General features: G+C 38.4%; 1 protein-coding gene across 1 annotated transcript in view; it reads right to left on the bottom strand.

Annotated features, from left to right (window-relative positions):
* The window catches only part of LOC126101584 (GTPase-activating protein CdGAPr), a 169815-nt gene that overhangs the window by 54844 nt on the left and 98817 nt on the right, over nucleotides 1-16154 (bottom strand). Inside the window, exons 6-8 of the mRNA XM_049912238.1 lie at nucleotides 11387-11489; nucleotides 9013-9246; nucleotides 8089-8354 (exon numbers count right to left, since the gene is read on the bottom strand). Coding sequence (XP_049768195.1) covers nucleotides 8089-8354; nucleotides 9013-9246; nucleotides 11387-11489 — 603 coding nt within the window. The remainder of the gene's footprint in view (nucleotides 1-8088; nucleotides 8355-9012; nucleotides 9247-11386; nucleotides 11490-16154) is intronic.

The following is a 16154-nucleotide window of genomic DNA, read 5'->3' as shown; positions in this document are numbered from 1 at the left end:
AGGTCTAAAAAAACTTTTGAGACATAAATGTTAAGCAGTTGCTTAGCTATGGTTACAAAGCATGAACATCCTATTGACTTAGCACACAAATAGTTATGAATGAACTTATGAACAATCTAATCTGTAACATCCGGCAATACGGGCCATATAAAACAGATGATCATTATTCAAGATTAGTATATTTGACCTGAAATGGTCTAGAATCAAGTAAAAATAAACTATTGCACGTGCCTGATTGAGCTTCATGACGAAGTTATGGTTATGAGTTACAGAAAACACTAAAGCAGGGGATAATGTGGCGGCAATGGGGTATTCGATTTGTTTTCATGGAGGTGATCCACACATATACTGTAAAAACTGTGTGTGGAACACTGCCATCATAATTTGGGCCTGGTGACCACTGCCACTGAACTTAGGGAATGACTGGGAAATTATGTTTAAAGCTAAAATGTGACTTGGCGAATATCATTCCAACAGGGTTGTTCGCCAAATCACATCATAATTTAACCATTTTCCCATCATCCTCCCATAGTTTAGACTAGTTCTTTAAGTACATATGACCTCTGTCGGTCAATTATTTTAAGTGTGTTGACCAGAGCGATGTTCACCAAGTCACACTTTAGCTTTGAGCATAACTGACCTATGTTGGCCAATAGTTTTAAGTGTGTTGACTGGAGTGATGTTCACCAAGTTTCAGATAAGTTTTTACAGTCTGACGATAACTTATGGATTTGTAGTTTTAGCTTGACGATGTCCACTATGGACAAACGGTAGTTACTTTTATTCTGAAGAAGGTTGAGTTATCCTGACTGAAATCTAGGTAAATCTTGGTAATCTTTGCAACTGAGGCTGTTGGTTTTTAAAATTAAAATTAATAGTTATACAGTAGCTGACAGAGCCGTGAAATGTTGAAAATATTTAATAACCATTAGACTCATTTCTTTTAATGCTACTGTCCCACAACTTGATATATGGCACAGATTTCCTCATGAGAAATGAGTTTTTTCTTAAATTAGCTATATGATGTAGAGGAATCAGTGACTGTTTTGTGGGAATCTTTATCGGCTAAACTGTGTAATTTTGAACTTGACCAATTTACTTTCCACAACACAATGTTTAGTTTCTGATCAACATTATCTTGCAGGGGGAATACTAACTAGAGTGGTATATTTATTCTCAGATGTAATATATTGTTCACAATCTACATAACTTTGACAATAATATCAAGATTGCTGAGAACAATACCAAAAGGAAAAACTCTATACTACCCTGCAACAATTACTACTATGGCTCAAAAACAGTTAATAATAAGTATACCAACAATTAGGTTCATGCCTAGTTCATAGCATTTTTGCTTTGCCTGTTGGTTTTCTGGTTGCTATGGGTTTGTTTGTCGATTGGCATTTTTTATTTTTAGTTCACTCACAGTCTAACATAACAATCATGACACTCTATCCCTCATTCGTTACCCACTGCGACTGCAGTCACCAAGCGACCAGAAAGCTATATTGCTGAGTTTGACGACATTTTGTGAAGGCAAACGGTAATTGATATATTAATGTGTAGAATGATCTTTACAAATGGGAGTGTCTGTAGTGCAATACACTGTGCAGTAACAAGAAGAAGAAGATGCCAGATTTGTCTTTTTTTAGGTTTCCTCATGACTCTTATGAGGTGTCAAGCACTACATTACAGAACAGGTTATTTACAATTTTCTTGTAACTTAAAGATATTCACTGGAGAATGTCATTTTCTTTAAGAACAAAAAAATAAACAGTGGAAGATCTGACCTTTTGCAGAAAGGCGTCGTATATGTACTCAAAAATGTGAAGATTTCTTCAATACACTTCCAGTCAAATTAGTGACTGTGGAACATATATAACATGTATGGAATGAAATACCTACATTATTTAATGTAGTGGCTAAGCTACCACAACTGTAGCTGAAGGAAAAACCACACAGACATGATAAAAGAACAAAAGCAATAAAATCGTTTCCCAATGCAGAAGAAACCAGTTCCACAATTGTTGCTGCATCTGTGCCACAAATGGCACGAATCTTAATACATTCACTTTTGAAACAAAAGTAATTACATTTACTTGATATTTTTGTATTAGAAAAATGAGTGAAGTGTAAGACTGTGCATAACATTATGCTTCCTACAATGTTTTACATGTCACGGAAAGTGCCTGTCATAATAACAACAGGCAACAAAAGAATAATATTATTTTCATGCATGAAATATGTGTGTTCATATTTTCTTGTTTTCACTGGATTAAGCTGTAATTATACATATATTTGAAAATATTTCTTCATCATTAAGCTGTAGCTTATGTCACTGAAACAAGATCAGGCTGTTTTTACATGTATTTCACGATCATTCATATGTCTTGAAAACTTAATAATGCTTGGAATACAAAAATGTAATAACTATTTCACTAATTAAGTACAAAAATGATTAAAAACAAACTTTAATTTTACAGATGCTGTCTCGCTACTGTTGCACCAACTGTCAGATGGTAACGATTCTCAAAGAAGTGAGTGTTGTGACTGTATATGTTAGACTGTGGTTCACAGTTGCTACTTGAGTTAGACACTGTCATTTGGAGATAGTGAGTGGAGCTGTGGACACTAAGAAATGGAATGCCAAGTAGAGAAATTGAAACATATTTGACATGTTCTTCTGTCTGAGCTCAGTAAAGAGGTGGCAGCAGCAGAGGCAGCCAGAACCATTTGCGATGTGTATGAGGATAACGCCACTGGATGCAGCATGGCAATAAAATGGTTTTCTCCTTTTAAAGAGGTTCGTTTTGACATAAGTAACCATTCCCATTCAGGAAGACCTATGGGGTTTCATGAAGATTATTTAAATGCATTAATCCACACGGATCCATGTCAGTATACTTGAAAACAGGCACATGTGATGTACTGTGACCATTTCACCATGATGTGATGTTTACATACGCTATGTGATGAAAAGTATCGGGACATCTGGCTGAAAATGACTTACAAGTTCGTGACGCCCTCCAACGGTAATGCTGCAATTCAATATGGTGTTTGCCCACCCTTAGCCTTGATGACAGCTTCCACTCTCATAGGCATACGTTCGATCAGGTGCTGGAAAGTTTCTTGGGGAATGGCAGCCCATTCTTCATGGAATGCTGCACTGAGGAGAGGTACCAATGTCAGTCAGTGAGGCCCTGCACGAAGTCGGCTTTCCAAAACATCCCCAAGGCTTTATGAAGGATTCAGGTCATGACTCTGTGCAGGCCATTCCATTACAGGGATGTAACCACTCCACCACAGACCGTGCATTATGAACAGGTGCTCGATCATCTTGAAAGATGCAATCACCATCCTTGAATTGCCCTTCAACAGTGTGAAGCAAGAAGGTGCTTAAAAACATCAATGTAGGCCTGTGCTGTGATAGTGCCACACAAAACAAAAAAGGGGTGCAAGGCTCCTCCATGAAAAACATGACCACACCATAACACCACCTCATCCGAATTTTACTGTTGGCACTACACACGCTGGCAGATGACGTTCACCAGGAATTCACCATACCCACACCCTGCCATCGGAACGCCACATTGTGTACTGTGATTCGTCACTCCACACAACATTTTTCCACTCTTCAATCGTCCAATGTTTATGCACTTACACCAAGTGAGGTGTCATTTGCCATTTATCAGCGTGATGTGTGGCTTATGAGCAGCCGCTTGACCATGAAATCCAAGTTTTCTCACCTCCCGCCTAACTGTCATAGTACTTGCAGCGGATACTGATGGAGTTTGGAATTCCTGTGTGATGGTCTGGATAGATGTTTGCCTGTTACACATTATGCCCTCTTCAACTGTCAGTGGTCTCTGTCAGTCAACAGACGAGGTTGGTCTGTACACTTTTGTGCTGAACGTGTCCCTTCACGTTTCCACTTCACTATCACATTGGAAACAGTGGACCTAGGGATGTTTAGGAGTGTGGATATCTCATGTACAGACGTATAACACAAGTGACCCAATTACCTGACCATGCTTGAAGTCCATGAGTTCTGCCCCATTCTGCTCTCTCACGATGTCTAATGACTACTGAGGTCACTGAGTACTGAGTACTTGGCAGTAAGTGGCAGCATAATGCACCTAATATAAAAAAACATATGTTTTTGGGGGTGTCCGGATACTTCTGATCACATAGTGTACAATAAGGAAGGTCCAAAAATCGGGTGTACGGGAACTGCATCCTCTAAGCCAAAAGCACAAAAATCGGCAGGTGGCCATATGTGTATCTCTGCTTGCTCATCATCAATTGACTCATGAAAATACCAACTGTTCCTACCCTGTATCATTACTAGTGATGACAAATTGTGTCTTTATGCGAACATAAGGAAAAGAAAGGACGGGTTGAGCCCAAATGAAGCAGAAACTCCCCATAAAAGGACCCACACATCCACAAAAGATAATGTTATGCATCTGGTGGAACAGCGATGATGTGTTGTACTAAAAATTGCTTTCCTGAGGTGTAACTATCGCTGCTGGCATTTATTGTCAACAACTGAAACATCTTGCAGGTGAAAGACAATAACCAGGAAGACTGCGTGAAGTGGTGCTATTCCACGATAACGTCAGCCCACATTTTGCTAGACTGACAAAAAACACTATATGGGAGTTTGGTTGAGTAGTCATTCCACACCCACCTTGTTCACCTGATCTTGCACCCTCAGATTTTCTCCTTTTCTGCTCTCTATCGTACAAGAATGGCTGAAAGCAAGGGGAAACTACGGCCGTAATTTTTCCCGAGGGCATGCAGCTTTACTGTATGATTAAATGATGATGGCGTCCTCTTGGGTAAAATATTCCGGAGGTAAAATAGTCCCCCATTCGGATCTCCGGGCGGGGACTACTCAAGAGGATGTCGTTATCAGGAGAAAGAAAACTGGCGTTCTACGGATCGGAGCGTGGAATGTCAGATCCCTTAAACGGGCAGGTAGGTTAGAAAATTTAAAAAGGGAAATGGATAGGTTTAAGTTAGATATAGTGGGAATTAGTGAAGTTCGGTGGCAGGAGCAACAAGACTTCTGGTCAGGTGACTACAGAGTTATAAACACAAAGTCAAATAGGGGTAATGCAGGAGTAGGTTTAATAATGAATAGGAAAATAGGAATGCGGGTAAGCTACTACAAACAGCATAGTGAACGCATTATTGTGGCCAAGATAGATACGAAGCCCACACCTACTACAGTAGTACAAGTTTATATGCCAACTAGCTCTGCAGATGACGAAGAAATTGAAGAAATGTATGATGAAATAAAAGAAATTATTCAGATAGTGAAGGGAGATGAAAATTTAATAGTCATGGGTGACTGGAATTCGAGTGTAGGAAAAGGGAGAGAAGGAAACATAGTAGGTGAATATGGATTGGGGCTAAGAAATGAAAGAGGAAGCCACCTGGTAGAATTTTGCACAGAGCACAACTTAATCATAGCTAACACTTGGTTTAAGAATCATGATGGAAGAACCCTGGAGACACTAAAAGGTATCAGATAGATTATATAATGGTAAGACAGAGATTTAGGAACCAGGTTTTAAATTGTAAGACATTTCCAGGGGCAGATGTGGACTCTGACCACAATCTATTGGTTATGACCTGTAGATTAAAACTGAAGAAACTGCAAAAAGGTGGGAATTTAAGGAGATGGGACCTGGATAAACTGAAAGAACCAGAGGTTGTACAGAGTTTCAGGGAGAGCATAAGGGAACAATTGACAGGAATGGAGGAAAGAAATACAGTAGAAGAAGAATGGGTAGCTTTGAGGGATGAAGTAGTGAAGGCAGCAGAGGACCAAGTAGGTAAAAAGACGAGGGCTAGTAGAAATCCTTGGGTAACAGAAGAAATATTGAATTTAATTGATGAAAGGAGAAAATATAAAAATGCAGTAAATGAAGCAGGCAAAAAGGAATACAAACGTCTCAAAAAAGAGATCGACAGGAAGTGTAAAATGGCTAAGCAAGGATGGCTAGAGGACAAATGTAAGGATGTAGAGGCGTATCTCACTAGGGGTAAGATAGATACTGCCTACAGGAAAATTAAAGAGACCTTTGGAGATAAGAGAACCACTTGTATGAACATCAAGAGCTCAGGTGGAAACCCAGTCCTAAGCAAAGAAGGGAAAGCAGAAAGGTGGAAGGAGTATATAGATGGTCTATACAAGGGCGATGCACTTGAGGACAATATTATGGAAATGGAAGAGGATGTAGATGAAGATGAAATGGGAGATACGATGCTGTGTGAAGAGTTTGACAGAGCACTGAAAGACCTGAGTCGAAACAAGGCCCCCGGAGTAGACAACATTCCATTGGAACTACTGACGGCCTTGGGAGAGCCAGTCCTGACAAAACTCTACCATCTGGTGAGCAAGATGTATGAAACAGGCGAAATACCCTCAGACTTCAAGAAGAATGTAATAATTCCAATCTCAAAGAAAGCAGGTGTTGAGAGATGTGGAAATTACCGAACAATCAGTTTAATAAGCCACAGCTGCAAAATACTAACACGAATTCTTTACAGACGAATGGAAAAACTAGTAGAAGCCGACCTCGGGGAAGATCAGTTTGGATTCCGTAGAAATACTGGAACACGTGAGGCAATACTGACCTTACGACTTATCGTAGAAGAAAGATTAAGGAAAGGCAAAGCTACGTTTCTAGCATTTGTAGACTTAGAGAAAGCTTTTGACAATGTTGACTGGAATACTCTCTTTCAAATTCTAAAGGTGGCAGGGGCAAAATACAGGGAGCGAAAGGCTATTTACAATTTGTACAGAAACCAGATGGCAGTTATAAGAGGCGAGGGACATGAAAGGGAAGCAGTGGCTGGGAAGGGAGTAAGACAGGGTTGTAGCCTCTCCCCGATGTTATTCAATCTGTATGTTGAGCAAGCAGTAAAGGAAACAAAAGAAAAATTCGGAGTAGGTATTAAAATCCATGGAGAAGAAATAAAAACTTTGAGGTTCGCCAATGACATTGTAATTCTGTCAGAGACAGCAAAGGACTTGGAAGAGCAGTTGAACGGAATGGATGGTGTCTTGAAGGGAGGATATAAGATGAACATCAACAAAAACAAAACGAGGATAATGGAATGTAGTCGAATTAAGTCGGGTGATGCTGAGGGAATTAGATTAGGAAATGAGACACTTAAAGTAGTAAAGGAGTTTTGCTATTTGGGGAGCAAAATAACTGATGATGGTCGAAGTAGAGAGGATATAAAATGTAGACTGGCAATGGCAAGGAAAGCGTTTCTGAAGAAGAGAAATTTGTTAACATCGAGTATAGATTTAAGTGTCAGGAAGTCATTTCTGAAAGTATTTGTATGGACTGTAGCCATGTATGGAAGTGAAACATGGACGGTAAATGGTTTGGACAAGAAGAGAATAGAAGCTTTCGAAATGTGGTGCTACAGAAGAATGCTGAAGATTAGATGGGTAGATCACATAACGAATGAGGAAGTATTGAATAGGATTGGGGAGAAGAGAAGTTTGTGGCACAACTTGACCAGAAGAAGGGATCGGTTGGTAGGACATGTTCTGAGGCATCAAAGGATCACCAGTTTAGTATTGGAGGGCAGCGTGGAGGGTAAAAATCGTAGGGGGAGACCAAGAGATGAATACACTGGGCAGATTCAGAGGGATGTAGGTTGCAGTAGGTACTGGGAGATGAAGAGGCTTGCACAGGATAGAGTAGCATGGAGAGCTGCATCAAACCAGTCTCAGGACTGAAGACCAAAACAACAACAACAACGAACAAGAGACTTGAAGGAATTTCCTTTCCAGATGAAAGTGTGATCCGAACATGGCTGGATGAGTTCTTTGCCTCAAAACCACGTGTGTTCAACAGTAACCAAATTGGAAAGTTAATGTATTTGTTGTTTTTATCAAACTTAAGGAATAACACTACTAATGTATGCACCAACCCAATAAATTATCTATCTCTGGTGTGCAACAGAAGCAATTCAGAGCTCACTTTATCATTTACAATAGGAAGGGATAGAATGTGTACACAATTAACACTGAAATAATATTCTTTGCACTAAACTCACCATCCAGAGCCTCCGACTGCTGTCTGGTTATGGGAACCTGTGCCGGTAGTCCCTCACAGAAAATAAGGTCAGCATAGCATACCAGGAACTCCGTGACAACTGCCTGTACTCCAACCCCTTGCAGGGCAGCCACACCACCAACTTCCAGTTCCTTGCAGCGGAGCAGATTAGGGGCCCAAACAATGGCCACATTGCGAGGCGTCATGCCTGTGAGGTGACCTCTAGAAGCTACTCGTGCCAAGTGACGCACTAGGTATTGCAGTGTCCTGCAAAACAAATATTGAGCCCTTTTTCATTACTCTTTATTAGTCCTGGAAGCAATTTTCTTTCTTTTCTTTTTTTTTTTTTTTTTTTTAAATAAAGCAGAAAGTGGCTGCATGAAATACATTTTGATTTCTAACTGAAATATTAGCTCAAAATGATGACTTTGATAAACAAACTCAAATGTACACACAGCAGTCAACACCAAATTAATCTTTCTGCCAATGACTAATAGTCAAATGAATTATATTAATAATATGGATTAAAAGATAGTGAATCTATGCTGTATGGAAATAAGACAGTCTCTATGATTGACAGTGAATCTGATTTTATATAAGACATGATTTTCATGATGAAAATTATGCTTAAAATAATAATTTGGTTACTAGAACATATATCATAATAATTAATTATTGCAGTTGTTCATTATAAAAATACGCATGTTCAAAAAGCGAGAAATTCAACCACGTTGTTTCACTCTGTATGTTTGCATTCACAGGAACACACTGACATGTGAAGACACTTCGTAAGAATGTGTTAAATAAAATTAGTTACATCCTTCTAAAATGTTTTGAAATATCAAATTCATTTATTTATTTCAGAATAATCTGATTCACCTCAGTTACTTTTCTGGAATCCCTATGTATAAAATACTGTGCACACCTGTAGTGAGGAGGTGGAAGTTTATGCACAGCATCTCTCATCCGTGCCAGACGGCCTGCTTCATCAGTACCAGCCTGCACTGCTCCAACAAATGTATGATACAACTGGTAAGTGCAAAGTGGATTTGGAAGTTCACGGAAATACATTTTCAGTAGTGAAGCAACTGAATGTATGTCCTGAAGAATAGCTTCATCCTCATACAGGGCTGGAACCCGGTCCTCATCAAACGCATTTCTGACAACAAAAGAATACAACATTGACAAAATTATTATTTCTAGAGTAGCAACTTTAACACGCACACGCAGCATTTTAGAGCCCATATTTACAAGACAATTTTGTTTTCTTGTTTTGATCCCTACTACCACCTCTAAAAATATAGTGTACTTTTTTTAACATTCTATATAATTTGAAAATATATCCATTACATTTAACTACCATCAAAATGAAATAAGTTACTATGATTTCTAACCTCAAACATAAACATTACTCAATAAATTACTGGAGAAATTACAAGCCTGTGGGATGGCATACAGCAGAACATGGTTCACAAAACAGTGCTACAACCAATTCCACAACACAATGAGTTGTAGAATAAACTTTTGTGAACACTGCAATTGGTACAAGTTTTAAACAGCAGATGATATAAAATGGGAATCTGATTCAGAACCACTAGTTCTTTTTTACTTATCTATTGCAAAATCAGTAGGAATAGTTGCTCTGGTTGGACCAAGATTTGGAAAGGAATCATCTACACGGAAATGTTGTTCTGATGAACTTGTCAAACTCAAACTGAAGCTGCACTGACACTAAAACCAAATAACAACAGGAAATTTTCTGCTTTCCACAAAGCACAGACATTAGTTACAATATTTTAATAATCAGGGCTTAGCTCACCTGACAAGAGAGATGACAGCTGGAAAAACTTAACTTTTTAAGATCCAACCAGGAAAGCCACTCAAGACCCAAAGTCAAAGGGAAAAGTTTAATTGAATTATGTTGTTACAGATGACAGAAAATTAGTTTAAGAAATTGGGAAAAGCAAATGGGACATACATACCATAAATTGGTAAGCAGCAACAAATGGAAGACCTAATGGGTGGAGGGTCAGGTGTATTAGAAAAACATACAGATGCAACATGAAAGCATATTAACAGTGACAGTAATGCATACAAAAGTCTACAGGTGGTCTTCATACAGAAGTGGATGGTGGTGATGTGGAAGCAAGGTGTAGCAGCAAAATGAACAAATCCAGGAACAGAGAAACAAATGTGAAATCAACAATATGTAAAGGACACCAGAGATTTAAAAATTTTCTGCAGTTAATAAGAACAGTATTCAAAGGTCTATAGAGATTTAAAAATTTGCTGCAACTAATAAAAGCACCTCTGTCATTTCCTTAAATCTCTACAAGTGAAAGCCCAGATGGTGCCAGCAATGAAGCTACAATCGATTTTCTTCCCCATTGTTACAATGACTAAACCTCTACAAAACACGTAAAATTTGTAATGGAAGCCAGTTAAGTGAATTGAGGTATATTTCTTTATCTTTATCAAATGTATAATATATGAACTCTGAAGATGAAAAAAAAGAGAAAAAAAAAGAAAGAAAGAAATACATGGAACAGAGAGTACACAGCACAACCTTTTGTGATTCTCATAGTTACACAAGAAACAGTATTCTGCAATACATTGACATTTGCCACAAACTCAGTTCACAGATACTGTTACACCATTTACATTTCCAACAGTTGCATGACCACAGACTGCATATTATGCTTCAGAACCACACCAAGTCCAATGACTCCTCCTTTGAGGCTATATTTACCTGATACAAAGAGACAGCATAATCATTAAACTAAAAATAATAATCTTAACATTATCAAAAAAACAAAGATGATGTGACTTACCAAATGAAAGTGCTGGCAGGTCGACAGACACACAAGCGAACACAAATATACACACAAAATTCAAGCTTTCGCAACAAACTGTTGCCTCATCAGGAAAGAGGGAAGGAGAGGGAAAGACGAAAGGATGTGGGTTTTAAGGGAGAGGGTAAGGAGTCATTCCAGTCCCGGGAGCGGAAAGACTTACCTTAGGGGGAAAAAAGGACGGGTATACACTCGCGCACACACACATATCCATCCACACATATACAGACACAAGCAGACATATTTAAAGACAAAGAGTTTGGGCAGAGATGTCAGTCGAGGCAGAAGTGTGTATGTTTGTGTTCGTTTGTGTGTCTGTCGACCTGCCAGCACTTTCATTTGGTAAGTCACATCATCTTTGTTTTTAGGTATATTTTTCCTACGTGGAATGTTTCCTTCTATTATAATCTTAACATTATCAGTTAGTTATAAATTTCCGTGACATACCTCAATTTTTGTATGTTGGATGTGACACCAGAAAGCCTATAAATGCCATCCACTATACCGTTACTTTCTATAAATTCTGCACAACATTTCAGGACCATAGGAACTGTAAACAGGAGAGAAGGTGAGATTATATATATTCTAAAAAAAAATTATTATAGAAAATTAGAAGACGTGCATCATGTTCTGATGTGATAGGTAACATGACAGTGTAATATAAGAACGCTACAGTCTAATAGACCTCTTTAAAGTGTTTCAATGATGATCTAGCCCTATTATGATTTAGGTTCGCTCTCTTAAGATAATCTATACATGTTACATTGGGTTTACTGATCAACTTTTTGATATCATCAGCACAGCTTACAAAATATTTATTGAATGTATCTGCTGGTATTGGGACTGTCTTGTCAACGTTTCTGACTTCACATTTAACAGTATTAATTACTGACCAGGCTGATTTGCATTGGTTTTTACTATTTTTTATGAGATTTGTGTTGTATCTTTGTTTTGCCAATTGCACTCTTTCTTATACCGTTTCTTAGTGATTTTTTCGAGATCCTTAATTTCATTAGAACTGTTTACTTTGGCAAGGCGCTTCAACAGCAGTAGCTTATTTTTTAGATTCTCCAGTTCTTTGGTGTACCAAAATTTACCCATTCTTGTTTTATGGCATTTCTTTTGAACAAGATGGGCTTGTAAAGTACTTGTTAAGTAATTGTGGAATGTTTCGTAAACTGTTTGGGCACTGGAATCACAGTCTTGAAATAATTTGTCCCAGTTTGTTATGCTCAGGTGGTGTGTTAGTTTTATGAGATTGTGTTTTGTTAATATTAAGGTATCAGATTTTGTTAACTTTTGTGCAGCCTTGCTCTCATCCCCTTTTATAAAATGTCTTAACTCTACTGTTAACATAGAGTGGTCTGAGAAAACAAATTCCTTTACCTTGGTGGAGTACATATCACGAGCACAGTTGAACCTCTGCGGGTTCCAACATCATCACACCACAGCGTACCACCCAGCAAGCAATGGGATGTGGAACGCTGGCACAGAACATTAAAAGCTGCATTAATGTGCCATGCACAATCTTGGTCATCAGCATTACCACTAGTTTTGTTGGGCCTACGCACAGCATTGAAAACGGATTTAGGGGCATCCACCGCAGGATTGGTTTATGGTGAACCCTTATGACTGCCTGCAGAATTCTTCACCAATAAAGAAGTGGCACGACAGACCGAATTGACGGTTACATTGCAAATGGTACACCACTGGACCAGGATGAAACCACCTCACCACCACAAGAGGAAGCGGGTACCGTCACTACCCACAACAGAAGCTGAAGAAGTTCAACCAATGCCTTCAGTACACACAAGAGCTGGGCATCAGGTGAAATATAAATACCCCTACATTCCCGGAGCTCCGCTCTATCGGAGAGGGGGCTGTGTGGGAGTCGCCAGCATCCGTAGACACATAGTGAAGGATAGCATTACTCTGTGGCGGCGCGCACAAGGGACAGATTGTTTATTCTTTGATTATATATAATAGTTCTGTTGTTATTGATTCAATGATAATATGAGCTTTTTGTTGCAATAAAAAAATAAAATATTATAGCCTAACTACTTCGTGAGTCGTTTTGAAGATTGTAATATATAGTACGTGGCTAAAAGTCCTATACATATTATAAATGCAAAAATTTGAGTTTGAGTATTTTGTTACATTCTCATGTTGAAACGGCTGGATGGATTTGGAACAACTTTGGGATGGAATTAGCTTATACCCAGAATTAACACAGAGGGTACTTTTAAAAGTGTGTAGTACAAGATATGTATAAATTTGGAGCATATAGTATGAAATGTGGAACAATAATTACTCTTAGAAAAAACTATTTACTCTTTATCTTTTGAACTGCTTTGTATTTGTGTAAATGCTTTTATTGTTTAATATTTACTACAAATATGATTCAAAGTAATGGATACAATACTTGTACAATCCTCAAAGTGTTTAATCCATACTTACTTACAAGCCCAGCACATTTTAGCCACTGAGCATCAGGTGTATCTTATAGCTTCTGAGACACTTGAAAACCTACAACAACAGTGTCATTTAAATGTGTGCAACAGAGAGAAATGATGCCTTTATGTGTAGAATGTGGTAGGCTTTTCATGAGGCTGGATGAGGCTGGAAACGATTATGATTATATGTGAAGATAACTGCTGAGAATACTTACATATGTGAGGGCAAATGACATTGTTGCATGTGCACAAATATTATGAAGTTTGTGCTGCACCGAACTAGAAATTGTTAACTTTCTTTCTTCATTAAGTTGTATGTTTCTTACTCCTTCATGCTGAAATGATTGAACACATTTGGATGAACTATGGAGATAGCCTATACCCTGAATTAACACGCAAGGTACCTTTTATTCCCAAAAAGTCACTGTTCCCGTGAGATGGTCAACATAACTACTGTTCCTATGGGATGGATAATGTGACTAAAAAGTCATCTATAAAAGTTACCTATCAAATAAATGCTATGAGTTTAGCATAGGGATTATTTTTAACTGTTTCAACAAATGAAATAAGCACATACATACATCCAGAACAGCAGAAATATTCCTGTAGGATAAAATCATCACTAAACTCTGTAACATATGAGCATGAAAATATTTCGCAACTCACAGAATGTTTGGGAAATGTTTTGGATTGTGATATATTGGGATCCTTAAGCAATGACTTCAATTTTCTGTTTGGATTTGGATGATTTATGATTTTTTTTGTAGATTTTGTTTGCTTCTAGCTCAGAAGAACTGATGTTGAGAACTTGGATTTTGATATTATAATGATTCTCGAACACTGACTTAGTTTCTCTCATTGGCTTCAATGATTCATAGCTTTTTCAGCGATTTTGGTTGTTTCTAGCGTACCGAAAGTTTGCTTTCTAGGATACTGACATGGCTTTTCTGGTTAGATGTGAGTGATTGATGATTTTGTTGGTTTGCAATATCTGGGTTATGTTTGTTTTTCTTTCCCTCATTTAACTGTTTTTTCTTCTTCTTTGATTGTTACATTTACTTGTTACATCTACATGAGTTTCAAAAGAAATCCATTGGAATTCGATTACTCGATAAATAGTACAATTCTCAAGGCTGTCAATTCACCTAAGTACCTGGGTGTAAAAATTACAAACAACTTTAGTTGGAAAGACCACATAGACAATATTGTGGGGAAGGAGAGCCAAAGGTTGCGTTTTATTGGCAGGACACTTAGAAGATGCAACATGTCCACTAAAGAGACACCTTACACTACACTCGTTCGTCCTCTGTTAGAATATTGCTGCACAGTGTGGGATCCTTACCAGGTGGGATTGACGGAGGACATCGAAAGGGTGCAAAAAAGGGCAGCTCATTTTGTATTATCATGTAATAGGGGAGAGAGTGTGGCAGATATGATACACGAGTTGGGATGGAAGTCATTAAAGCAAAGACGTTTTTCGTCGCGGCGAGGTCTATTTACGAAATTTCAATCACCAACTTTCTCTTCCAAATGTGAAAATATTTTGTTGAGCCCAACCTACATAGGTAGGAATGATCATCAAAATAAAATAAGAGAAATCAGAGCTCGAACAGAAAGGTTTAGGTGTTCATTTTTCCCGCGCGCTGTTCGGGAGTGGAATGGTAAGGAGATAGTATGATTGTGGTTCAATGAACCCTCTGCCAAGCACTTAAATATGAATTGCAGAGTAATCATGTAGATGTAGATGTAGATGTATTGTTGTTAGTGTAGTTATTTGTTAGGTTGTGCTGCTTACATCGGATATCGTACCTAAACCGAGGAACTGATTTTATTACTGTTTAAATTTCTAATGACTGGGAAACACAGATAAAATATTTCACAGATCTAACAATGAGCTATGTAGATATATCGACAGCAAAAATCATTAGTTCATGCTGAACAGTGGAGAAATGAGCAGACAGAGTGTCAATGCAGGCTCATACTCAACTTCAGCAAAACACTGAATGTGCTGCACCTCAGCATGCAGTGGAGACACCAGAGCTGTCATATGATCAATGACAAAAAGTATACAGCAGAACACATGGCCTCTCAGCTTGCTTCTGAGACAGCCAAAAACACAGCTTCTCTGCATCAGGTGAATGCAGCACGAATGGCCTCTGTGCATGCCTCTTGAACAGTCTGAGAGGCAAAGTTGAATGTCACCAATTATTTGCAAGGAATACCTGGAGATTTTTTTTAAAAAAGTGTGCTTTCAACTATGATCCAACTACAGATTTCACTAACCACAGTATCATCAAAACTGACTGCACAAACGAGGCACACAGATTTTGTGGGTCACTGAAATGGTACAGGAGGAAATGGCAGGAATTTGTTGCTCTGGGTGGCAAGGGATCCATTACCACATTAGAAGCACCAGTTGATCCTTTAAAGGAATTATTTTCTGGTGAGACTGATGATTCACAGTGATTTCCAAACCCCATAAAAAATTTAATTCATGTTTACACATGATGACCTTGGAGCTTACAGAATTCTCACCACGCCTGGAATTTTACAGTGCAGCGGAAAGTGCACCATTAAATAAGGGCCCTTTTACATCCATCCAATGCGCAGGCACAACTTTTACAATTTTACTTTATGGGAGATGACGAGGAGACTGATAGACACCGCCTAACTGTTCAGGCGGTTGAACAGGTGACTGTACTGAAAATAGAAAAAGTTCAGCATGATCACAATGTGTTGGAGCACACGTCTAAAACAGCTCT

The sequence above is a fragment of the Schistocerca cancellata genome, chromosome 9, assembly GCF_023864275.1.
Source record: "Schistocerca cancellata isolate TAMUIC-IGC-003103 chromosome 9, iqSchCanc2.1, whole genome shotgun sequence".
NCBI lineage: Eukaryota > Metazoa > Arthropoda > Insecta > Orthoptera > Acrididae > Schistocerca > Schistocerca cancellata.
The sequence above is the reverse complement of the archived record's forward strand: the minus strand, read 5'-3'. Positions and strand labels throughout refer to the sequence as shown.